Source organism: Oryzias melastigma, linkage group LG1, assembly GCF_002922805.2.
Source record: "Oryzias melastigma strain HK-1 linkage group LG1, ASM292280v2, whole genome shotgun sequence".
In the NCBI taxonomy this organism is placed as follows: Eukaryota; Metazoa; Chordata; class Actinopteri; order Beloniformes; family Adrianichthyidae; genus Oryzias; species Oryzias melastigma.
In genome coordinates, this window is record NC_050512.1 from 7,099,567 (window position 1) to 7,111,570 (window position 12,004).

General features: G+C 42.5%; 1 protein-coding gene across 1 annotated transcript; it reads left to right on the forward strand.

Annotated features, from left to right (window-relative positions):
- The first annotated feature begins 9,480 nt into the window (after positions 1-9,480).
- Positions 9,481-11,681, forward strand: lbx1b (ladybird homeobox 1b). The gene is made up of 2 exons (XM_024259550.2): positions 9,481-10,391; positions 10,638-11,681. Exons 1-2 carry the CDS (start codon positions 10,064-10,066, stop codon positions 11,123-11,125), a joined length of 816 nt encoding a protein of 271 aa, XP_024115318.1. The 5' UTR covers positions 9,481-10,063; the 3' UTR covers positions 11,126-11,681.
- Positions 11,682-12,004: the final 323 nt, after the last annotated feature.

Here is a 12,004-nt window from a genome sequence, read left to right on the forward strand (position 1 = left end):
ATCCTCTTATATAAATGTCAACTGTACCATTTCCCTCATCACTGTTTCGCCACCCCACTGGCTTTATCCTCTGGTACATGGGGAGGGACATCACTCTCTCTCATCCCTCTTTATCGTTTTTCTCCCTCCCCTCTTGCTAGATTGCCTTTCTTCCTCTCCTTTCTTTCCCTTTCTTCCTCTCCATCCCTCTTTATCATTCTTCATCCCTCCCTCTGTCCTGTCTCCTTGCCTCTCGTGGCAATGCGTCAGCAGCCTGCCCCTATGAAACAAGTCAATTTTCTGCCAGCTCGGAGGAGGAATAAATCTCCCGGCTCCGCTCGGAGCGATGGGGATATTTATCTAAGTGGAGTGTGTCCTCCTCGGCTCAACGCCACCGACTTCTCCTCTGTATAAGCCCCTCCTCGGAAGAAGAACGCAGCGGAGAAAGCAATTGCTAAGGAGAAGTGTGAAAGGTAAAAGAGGAGAATGAGAGAGAAAAAAAACAAAGAGATGAAGGTGACAAGAAAACTATGAGGAAGACGGATGGAGAGAGGGGGGGGGCATTAGTGGAGCATGCTCGGGTTTAAACGGCAGGAACAGGCACAGATCTGGATGGTTGCCCCCCTCTTCCTCCTCCTCCTCCTCCTCCAGGCCACACTCATCTGTTCAGAGGAAGCAGTGACACAAAGATGCCCCCCTCCATCCACACCTTCAACACAATATTATATTTTTGTGTGCAACAAGTCATTAAAAGGCGTTTGTGTGCATGTGTGTGGGGGTAGTTACCGCAGCATTAAAGCAAAGTAAATAGCTGCTGTGTCTCATTATCATTCATTTTCAAAGGGGAGTATTAGTGTAATGAATGCGGGTGCCATCTTCTCCAGGACCTCCTCCTCCTTCAATATTAAGAAGAGTAATAATTCTCAGCAGACAAAAAACGCTGCAAATTTATATTTCCCTGCAATTAAAGTGGACAATTTTTGCTTATGCACGACAGGCCCCATATAACACGGAGTTTTGTTCTTAATTACCCACAATAACAGTGTGATATATGAGGTGTGTTGTTCTTTGCAGGGAGAGCATGATATGAAACAAGACGCTTTTAATAAAGTCATAAAGAGGAGCGCGGGCCCCGCGGAGCGGAGCGTGTGCGAGTGTGTGTGGGAGGCTTTCATTTGCACAAAATATGAAGACACACACGTGCGCGTGGAGACAAAGAGGAGCCCTCACTCATGCACTCAGCAGTCTGTCAGGCGCAGACGTTTACTGTCCCAGCCTGACACGAACGGCTGCAGCAGCGCCGACATGCTCCTCAATTACAGCGGGGTTAAAGGTGGAGTCCCACACCACCACACCACCACCGCAGGTTTCTCCCGTCTTTATGTTCTTATTACCTTCTACACGTTTGAGGAAGGGCCTTCAGCTCCTCTCTGAAGCAGCTGTAAAATTAATGCTGATTCTGTTGCTTTGAGCTCAGAGGAATCTGATGTTTTGCTCATTATTATGATGGAAAATCAGGAGAACTTTTTTAAAATTGTTTTTATTTTTTCACTTTCTGGTCCAGATCAGGTTTTGGAAACATGTTTTTGAAATTATCGATTGTGTGTTTTACTGCAGGGCAGAAACAAATAGAATTTTTTTCATTGATTTTTTTTTTTTTTTTAGTGGGGTTGATAAAAGGTTAAAACCAAAACATTATCAGAAAAAAGGGACTTTTTTTAATGTTGACCACCTGGACATATTTTTTAACCCTTTAACACCTGAGGCGTTGCAGGTGACACTTAAACACAAAATCTTTAGCATACAGTAACGGTTTAATTGTTAAGACGATCAATGTAATTCCAGTGGATTTTGAAGGAGAAAAGCGGCGTGAGCCGCTTTTCTCCTTCAAAATCCACTGGAATTACATTGATACATTGATCGTCTTAACAATTAAACAATTACAGTTTATTAAAAAACATAAACACCAGAGCTCCAGAGTTAAAGGGTTAATTTAGCAACATGCTACCTGTTTTGGCTCATTTAGAGAATTTTCCAGTCTTTTAGGCTAGCTTAAAGTTAAGCTAATATTTTAGCATTATGCTAGCTGTTTTGTCAAAATTTGACTTTTTAAAGTTTGTTAGTCCCTAAGGCAATTCATTTTTTAAGTTCTTTTGGCAGTTTAGCTATTTTAGTGCGATGCTAGTGCTTTGCTGGCAAGCTATCAACTTCAGCATTTTAGCTATCAGCCTGAGCATATTTAGCTAGCTGTTTTTGGCTCTTTTAGACATTTGTCCAGTTTTTAAGGCTAGCTTGGAGGTAACTAATATTTTAGCAATATGCTAGCTGTTTTGTCAAAATTGTACTTTTTTAGTTCTTAAGGAAAATAAATTTTGAGTTTAGCTAATACTTTAGTGCTATGCTAGCTGTTTTGGTCAAATTAGTCATTTTTCCAGTTTTTTTTTTTTTTTTAGATATTTTAGTATTTAGGTAATATTTAAGTGCTATGTTTTGGCAAAATTAGAAATGTTTCCAGTATTTTTTTTGTCTATTGTAGCATTTTGCTGATATTTTTGTCAAGCTATAAGCTTCAGCGTTTCAGCAATCAGTTTGAGCAATTTTAGGTATCAGTTTAAGCATTTTCAGCAAAAGGATCTGCTAGAATTATCGTCTCAAAATTAAAAACATTATAGTGAATCAAAGAACATAAACACAAGAGCTCTGGTGTTAAAGGGTTAATTTAGCTGTTTTTGGCTAATTTAGATATTTTTTCAGTTTTTTAGGTTTTTTAGGCTTGAAGTTAAGCTAATATTTTAGCATTATGCTAGCTGTTTTATCAAAATTTGACTTTTTTAAGTTCTTTAGGCATATTTGGAGTTTAGTCGATATTTAAGTGCTGTGCTAGCTGTTTTGGCAAAATCAGACATTTTGTTAGTTTTTTGGTCATTTTAACTTTAGGATAATATTTTGGGAAGCTATCAGCTTGAGCGTTTTTAGCTGTCAGTTTCAGGATTTTCAGCTAGAGTGCTATTTTCAGCTAGCTAGTGCTATGCTAGCTGTTTTGGAATAATTAGACATTTTTTCCATTTTTGGCTATTTTAGCATGTAGCTAATATTTTGGCAAACTATCAGCTTTGGCGTTTTAGCCGTCATTTTCAGCATTTTCAGCTCAAGGAAAGCGGCACAAGCTGCTTTGTCCTTCAGAATCTGCTGGAATTATCGTACTAACTTAAAAAAAATTAGAGTAAATCAAAGATCATAAACACTGGAGTTCCAGTGTTAAATTATTAAGTGCAAAAATTTGGAGAAATTTTTCATGCAATGTAATTTTTTTTCTACAAGAAACGGATGAATAACATTTACATTTTTAGCGTTGAATCCAAACTAATTAAGATTAATAAGCGGCATCAAAGAGTGAAAGATAAAGCTGTTGAGTCATTGGAGTTGTGTTGCATGAAATCTGAGAAACATTGACCTTTTGAGGTCTTCGGGTGCAAAATTTTCTCTAAGGAAGTATCATGTTGTCTGCTTTTTCAGGAGATTCCTGCTGACTTCTGTGATTTTAAATTATGGTGCTATTTTATGTTTGATCAAACCTTCACCCCCCCAAAAATTGTTATGTCAAAGGCAAAACTGTTAGCTCTAAAAAAAAAAAATCAGTTGATCTCTGCATTCAAACTCATTTTAAATGACACTTTTTGTTTATTTTAAATTACATTTATGTTTTACCCTGTAAAAAGTGAAATATTGGATCACTTTACAAAGGTTCTTTAATTTTTTACATTTAAAATCATTTGTTTTCATCAAATGAAATTTTTGAGTTAATGGTTTACTAAACTTTTGTAAATTTCCGTTTTTTAATCACTTGACAAACATAAAAACAGAATTAGGACAATATTTTCAATTAAATGGAAAATATTTTATTAAAATAAAAACTTCTTTAACTTAAATTAAATGTGAAGAAGTGAATACCAAATAGTCTACAACCATAAGAAAGATTTTTTTACAGTCAGTGTCTTCAACCCAAAAGAAACAACTATGATTTGAAAATAAATCTAAATGTAAACAGAAAAACAACTGGTAGAAATATAAATTATTTATAACTTCTTAGTCTTTAAATAGAAAAATAGAAACAGTCAAAAGTAACTTGTTAAAACAACTAGAGTGGAAATAGAGTGAACAGTGCATGGACCGTGAGATCTGCTGCTGAGATCTCAGGTCTGGTGAAAGTGCAGAGGCAGCGACTCATCTGGGTCCTTTTTGCTGATAAAGAAAAGTTTCAGAAAACAGAGGAAATATCGATATCTGCAGGCCGGTATCGATCCGATACGATACCAACTTGGATCGATACTATCGGAATTTTGAATTGAACTCCTCAGCACTAGTGCTGACTAAAAGTCAGTATTCTTCCAGACCGCTGGATCATTTGTGCCCTTTTTATTTCCAGTTTTCAAATATTTTTTTATATAATTTCTTGTCAGCTAAATTTTAACTTGATTTTACTTTTTGTCTTTTGACCTCAGTTTACGTCACATTTTTAAGTGTTCTCACTCACACTCCTCAACGTCTCTGCACCCCAGTCACACCACATCCTGCTGGATGATTTCTACTCTAGACAGTTCATTCACTGCCATGTAAACTGCAATGAATTCATTTTTCTGTGTGATTTTAGCAGATTTTGGAGTTTTGCATTTATAGTTTTTAATTTTTGAAGTAAATTTAGTAGAAGTGTAACATTTGATTTTAGCAATTGTTCAATTATAATATCATAATTTGTGGCTGATGACACAATTTATAGTCGATACTGGTTCATTTTGAATGATCCGATTCATGGATCCAGGTCATCTTTACTCAAAACGTCCACCAGTGTGAGTCAGACATAAATACCTGGTACTGAACAGTGAAGTTTTCCAGATTCGTTGTATTTCTTCAAGATAATCAAGAGTAAATTAAATATGTGTAGAAACAAACAAGTTAATGAATGAAAGTTAAATCAATTCACATTTTAGTTTGATAAAGTTCAGCCCACTGTTGTTTATCCACATCAAAATAATTATTAGAATATTCTACCACACTGTGTGGTCACATGACTTTAACTCTGTGTTTCCACATGTAGGACTAATTGATCATTTTTGCTGCCGTCACATGTTGTCTGCTGTGATGATCGTTTTTGGTTATAGTGAAATATATTATGTCTTAATCCAAACTGCATTTCGATTATCAATTTATCTAGTTTTGAAGCAATTTTGTAACAGTTTCGGACAATTCTATCAAAACTTGCTTAAGACAAATCGATCTGTTTGGATCATAAAAATAAAAATCTGTTCATCGATTAACCGATACATCACTACTCCATTAAAATTTTGCCTCAACTGTTAAATTTGGCACCTTTGCAGGAAATTTTAAGGTTTTTTTCCAAATGAATTTGAGAAAATGAATTTTTTTCTTCATGTTTATATTTTCACGCTTATTTTTGCCTCCCAATCACCCTTCAGGATGTTCAGATTTGCATTTTTGTCAAAGCTTTTAAGTTAATTTTAGTCATTTCCTGATTCCTGGATGAGAGGCCTGACAGCTGTGTGTAATGCTGATGTACAGTTTTAGGGAAGGGGGCGGGGGGGGGGTCGTTTTTACACGTTTAAGTGAAAATAAATTATTTATCAGCGCGCGGTCACAAACTGGCAGCACATATGTTGTGTAATATTTATGCTGTCACCACATTAGCATGACAAATGCAGACACTTTTCATTAGAGACAAATGAAAGCTATCCTGACACAATTATGGTGAAAACAATAACAGCGCAGTGAGAGCCGCCGCGTGATTGATAATACTGGGCGGGGGGGGCCTAAGCAGCCCCTCCCTGAGGGGCTCTCCTTCGGCATTTGTCAGACAAATCCCTTTGTCAACCTCTCACTTTTATTCATAAGAATTTGGCCCCTAAGAAAGACATCAGACCAGGGGTGGAGGGGAGGGGGTTAACATCATCCTTGCGCAATGTTAACCTCTGCATTGATGAAGCTAATTCACATTTCCTCAGCCCAGCCCACGGGGGCTCCTGGGACGGTGGAGGGGGGGTTGCAGTGGGACTCCCTCTTGACCCGGGCCCCCCCTCCACATGGGGGCCGCCGTTGATGCAGTGCGCTGAAAGGACCCGGGAGTGAATGTTGTCCTGGCCGCCTGGAATGACAATGGGGGGGCATATGGTTGTGTGTGTTGGGGGGTTCTGTCGTGGCAGCCTCCATATTCAGCTGCGCAGGGTTGCCAGGTGCTGCATGAACGGACCCACTGAGAGCTGACAAATCAAACGCTCGTGGCCCCGCAGAGGGTGCGGGAGGGGTGTGCGTGCGTGAGGGGGCGGGGGGGTCATCTGATCAGATAAGACAATACACCCCCCACAACTTTGATCACTGCTGATTTGGGTGTTGATCCCTCTAATTAGAGCCCCGCAGAGAGCAAGATAAGCGGATGGAGCCGTAATCCGCGCGCAGCTCCACCCTGATGACTGTTCACTCCAGCCGACGAGCCGCGGCAGCATCTGCTGCAGGCCGGACCGCCAGACGCCAGCCTTGTAAGAGGGCCATCGTGGGCTAATTGAAAGACAGAGGCCATCCTTCAGAGGCAGCGTTTGGTGGGAGGGAGGGAGGAGGACACACCTGGCTTCAGTGGATGCTGTGCGTAAAATGTGCGTAAAAACTCGAACAAAAATCTCAAAGATCCACTTTGATCGATTCACCCTGGAGTAATCAACTCCAGAGCTTTTGCTGTTTACTCTTCCCAATGTGACAAATTGGATTTTCGGTTATTTTCCACCTCAAGGTCTCTTTGTCCTCCTTTGCATCCAGGAATGATGGAAGAAAAAAACCCGCCGCCCCCACAAATGAAAACTAAAGGATTGCTGCCATAATTCTCCACAGTTCTCCTCTGGCAGTTTTTATTACCAAAGGCTCTGAATAATCTTGGCCTTTTCCAAATAACACAATTCAGCAGCATCACGCGCGCCGTGTTTTATGGACGCGCGTGGATGAGGAAGGCGGAGCGCGGCGGCTCCGCGCGCTCATCAGCGGGAATCCATCACGAAAAGACCCTGTTTTTGTTTTTTTCAAAATTTTCCCCACATATGTGCGGCTTCAAATGCGCCCTCTGTAAATTGGGAATGTTCAGGCTGCGCCAACAACAAGTGAACAGGCCCCAAAGCCCATCAGTGTGATGAGGGCGGGCAGCCGGTCTGTTTCCGCTGGCAGCGCGCGGCGTGAGAGCGGCACCTGCTTCCGAGCAGGTGAGCCGCAGCACTCAGCTGATCACCGCAAGCTTCCCGCTAAAGTCACGGGAGCGGCGCCTCTCCGCGCAGTCTATTTGCTGGCTGACGGTGGTTTGCATTAGTGCAGCCACACAGCCGTGAAAAGGGTTCCTTAAAGAGGGGAAGCCGCGCGCTCTGCGCTCTGCGGGGGGGTGCAGGAGCGCACACTTGTGGAGTTCTGACTTTTTTATGACGTTTCTAACTTTTAGATTCATAAAATTATATTTTATTAAAATAATATATATATATATATATATATATGAATGTATTAAAATAAAAAAATGAAAATGCTGCTCAGTCAGCTGTTTAATTACCTGTAAAAAAATGTTTGTTTTTTATTATGATGCATTTACACTGTAAAAAGTGAAATATTGGATCAAATAACATTACAAAAACAAAAAGTTTGTTAGATTTAAAAATATTTGTTTTTATCAAATTACATTTTTAACAAATTATAATTTCATGAAAACTAAGACAGTAAAAAATTACAACACTTTTTAAAAAAATTAATTAAACCTTTTCCAGTGTATCAAAAAACCTTTCGGATTCAGATAAAGTTGTAAAAAAAACATGTAAAAATGTCAGATACTTTTCATTTTGTAGTGTGTAATATTTTTATTTGATTTATTATTTTAGTTCTAAGTGAACAAAATATTTTTTCAGTAATTTAATTTTTTTAACAATTTTATTTTTACTTCAAATAGACAAAGAAAAGCTTTATATTTCCCACTGTGTGATGTTTTTGTGCTTATTTTCATAAATGTGTATTTTTGTGAATCAGTCATGTTTTTAAAGTGTTACATTAATGTTGAATGTTGTTTTTTCTTTGTTTTATTTCATTTTGAATGGTTCTGTGATTCGTTTCTGTTCTTGATGTGAAATTTTGTGAAACTTCCTTTTTTTCTTCACGTCTGTTCTGTTCGGGCTCTGTTGGAGTGCATGAGGGCCCCACGCGCGCGCGCACGCGGGTTGGCTGAGCAGTCCACGTTCATCACCGGGATAATGGAGCTGTGGCTGGCTCGTGGTCGCGCGCTCTGCCGCCCGCCGTCAGGGATTTGTCCTGTTATTACATCTCTACTCACTTAAAACACGACAGTCTCTCCAGAGATCCACCTGCAGATAAATCCTCTGTCCTGCAGCAGGACGGGGGGGGGGGGGGGGGGGGGGTCCTCCGTGAAGGTTGCACGCGGGCCCCGCTGACCCGCCGGTAACCAACGCCTGATTTATGCCGCTTCAGTCGGGCCTTCCTCTGGATCTGCTGTCATGGGAGAAAACTGGGCCTTCAGGAGTCACCTGCGCTGCAGCAGCGGGAGGTCACTCACTGAACCTCTGAGCTGCACGCGGATCCGAACCGGCGGCCCGGTTTGCTCCTGACCCCACATCCGCTGCAAACACCTTCTCAATAAAAACCACATTTTCTTTGACCCTTCTCGCATCACATTAGAACACCTTGTGTCACTATATCAGCAAAACATTAGAAACGTTTACATTTTTATTTTAGTTACATTTTTGGCATGAAAAATTATTTTCCGTCTCCTAAATATTTTTTTCCAAATTAAAAAAATGTTTTTTGCTGCAGCAGTCAAATATTTTATATTTTCTCTGCAAGAAAAACATTTTTTAAATTAAGAATATTTGAATGAAGAATATTTTAAATAAATTCTGCGAGGACGTAAATAATTTTCACTTAATTTAATAATCAAACAGAATAGTGAGGAAAAAGCAAAATGTCACAATTTAATCGCAATTGATTCGCAAAAACCTACAAAAAAATCACATTTTTTTCTCATCAATTATGACACCCCTGATTACGTCATGACCTCGAAATAAAATAAGTTTCTTCAAGAATTTGTTCATTTTTTTTTAACAAAATCAAGTTTAAAAATAATTTTCCTTTAATGTTAAATAAAGACCAAGAAACCTTTTTTCCTCCCTCGTGAACGCAGCGTCTCTGGATGGATTCCGGCGCCAGAAAAAACCTGTCAAACCTGCAGGATGCTCTGAGGAAGAGGAGAGGAAATCTTCCTCGGATGGAGTAAAAAAAGGAGCCCTTTCGCCTGAGTTATGGCCCGGCTCTGGCTCGCTCTCCCTCCCGCCCCAGAGGAGGCGTCGTCAGGGCTGATATACGGCCCGGTTCTGCGGAACAAAGGATGAGCCACGCTTCAGGCCGAGGACAGCTCCTCACGCAGCGGAGCCGCGGCCTCCTGCAGGCGGTCGAGTGTGCAGAAGCGCCGCGATGATCCACAGACTTTTCCCCGGCGCGCTGAACTGCGGCTGCGGGAAGTTTCGTGCGTAAAGACGCGCGTGCAGATGAGATTCTCTCACTCCTCCCTCCCTCCCCGCTTCCCCTCATTTACCCCTCATACCTATTCTGGTATCTCACCACACGACTAAATTAGACCAAAGATGATAAGAGCACAAAGCATTATAATTCCGCCGGGCTCCTCCTCCTTCCAGCCATGCGTCCTAATTAATGGGACACCCCCAGTCGCAAAAAGCCCCGCACTGGACTGCAACAGAGTCAAAGAGTGAAAGGGAAGAGGGCGACAGTGCCACTGGAGATAATTGATCACCCACCAATCAATGATAACTTGTTAGTATTCGTCAACTCTGTGGAGCTCGCCATTTTCAGGGAGGCGTCTCACTCCTGCGGATCCGGGACCGGCTCTCCGAACTCCTCGGATTAAGATCCTCTTCCTGCGCCTCTTTCCCCGCTTTGACTTCGCCTCCAAACTGTTATGTGACTTTTCCCTCCCGACGGCCCCGCGTGTCTTTCCGCCTCCAAAAACGCAGCCCGCAGACCGACGATGACATCCAAAGAAGTGGCCAAGTGTGATGCGGGGGGGGAGCACCGGAGGAGAAGTCCTCTGGACCACTTGCCGCCTCCCGCCAACTCCAATAAGCCGCTCACCCCCTTCAGCATCGACGACATCCTCAACAAGCCGTCGGTGAAGCGCAGCTACACCATCTGCGGCACCGCTCACCTCATCTCGTCCTCCGAGAAGCACCGCGCGTCCGGCATCCCGCTGTCCAGCCGCGCGCTCCTGACGCAGACGTCCCCGCTCTGCGCGCTGGAGGAGTTAGCCAGCAAGACCTTCAAGGGGCTGGAGGTCAGCGTTTTACAGGCGGCGGAAGGTAATTTTATTGTATTTATTCGGAATGAAAACTTAAATTCTATTTTCTACATTTTTGACTCCTTCAGAAATTATTTTCATTAAATGTAGAATCGAATAAACTTCCTTAATTTTTTTGCTATTATTTTAATCATTTTGGTTTATTTTTTAAATGTATTTTGTCATGTCTGCGTCCCGGTGGGCTCTATTCTCCCTGTTTTTGCGCACACGCTGTCGCGGTTCTGACGCAGATTCTGCTCTCCCGCAGGCCGGGACGGCATGACCCTGTTCGGCCAGAGAACCACGCCGAAGAAGCGCCGGAAGTCCCGGACCGCCTTCACCAACCACCAAATCTACGAGCTGGAGAAGCGCTTCCTGTACCAGAAGTACCTGTCGCCCGCCGACCGGGACCAGATCGCTCAGCAGCTGGGCCTGACGAACGCGCAGGTCATCACGTGGTTTCAGAACCGGCGGGCCAAGCTAAAGCGGGACCTGGAGGAGATGAAGGCCGACGTGGAGTCGGCCAAGGCCATCGGCCAGGTGCCGCTGGACAAGCTCGCCAAGCTGGCGGACCTGGAGAAGTGCGCAAACGGCACGCTGGGCCACCCGCGCGCCGAGTCCCCCGCGCGGGGAGGCCAGCAGGAGCACGAGCTCGCACAGAAACTGCGGACGTCGCCGCTGTCCCCCTTCTCGGACCACACAACAAGTAAGGAGTGCTCAGAGGACGAGGACGTGGAGATTGATGTGGACGACTGATGGCGCGGCGCCGCGCCTCCGGAGGACTTGTAAACTTACTGCTTATAATGTAAACCCATGAGTCCGAACATGATGTACCAAAATGTAATGACTCCATACCGGCACAGACCCACAGTGACGCATGACAGGAACGGCCTCCTCTGTCGGACAAAGCAATATGAAACAACACCGTCACGATTCTTTTAGTCTCCGCGCAGTGCACGTGCACACCTGTCCTCCACCTGCAGATGAGCGCGCGCGCCTGTTTGTTTTCCACACACATTTTGCATGAAAATGCATGTTTTGATTTGTGACCATTATCTATTTATTTCCCCTCCTTTTTTAAGAAAAAAAAGAAAAAACATTTTATTTAATTGCTTTTCTGTCACTGACGATGATGACGACGCGGTGTTCTTTTGTTTTTCCTTTTTTTTAATTATTGTTTGGATACAACAGATTTGCAGAAATGTTTTGTACACCTGGAAGTGCCTTTCTAAAATCAGGACATTATTTGAAAACCAATGCACAGACTGTATTGTACATAGGCTACTATGGGAATAAAATTTGCTTTTGGGAATATTTTGCATGTTGTAGTCCTTTTTAAGCACAGATTTCCAGCGTATCCGCCCTCAGCACCGTTCTTGCGGGCCCCCTCCTCTCTTTGTGTCCTTTCCCCCCTTAAAAAGGCTCCAAAACATTTTCTCTCCGCGCCTTTCACCTTCTAAATGCGTATCGTGGCTTCTTGACCCTCAGACACGTTTCTCTATTCGTGCTAAAAAATTTATGTGAGAAACACAAATCTGGAGGAAAAAAGGAGAGGAGGATGGCACACAAAACGCGCAGTTTTTTGGGCCAGATTCCCCGGGCCTTTATGGAGCTTTTTTTTTTTTTTTTTTTTTT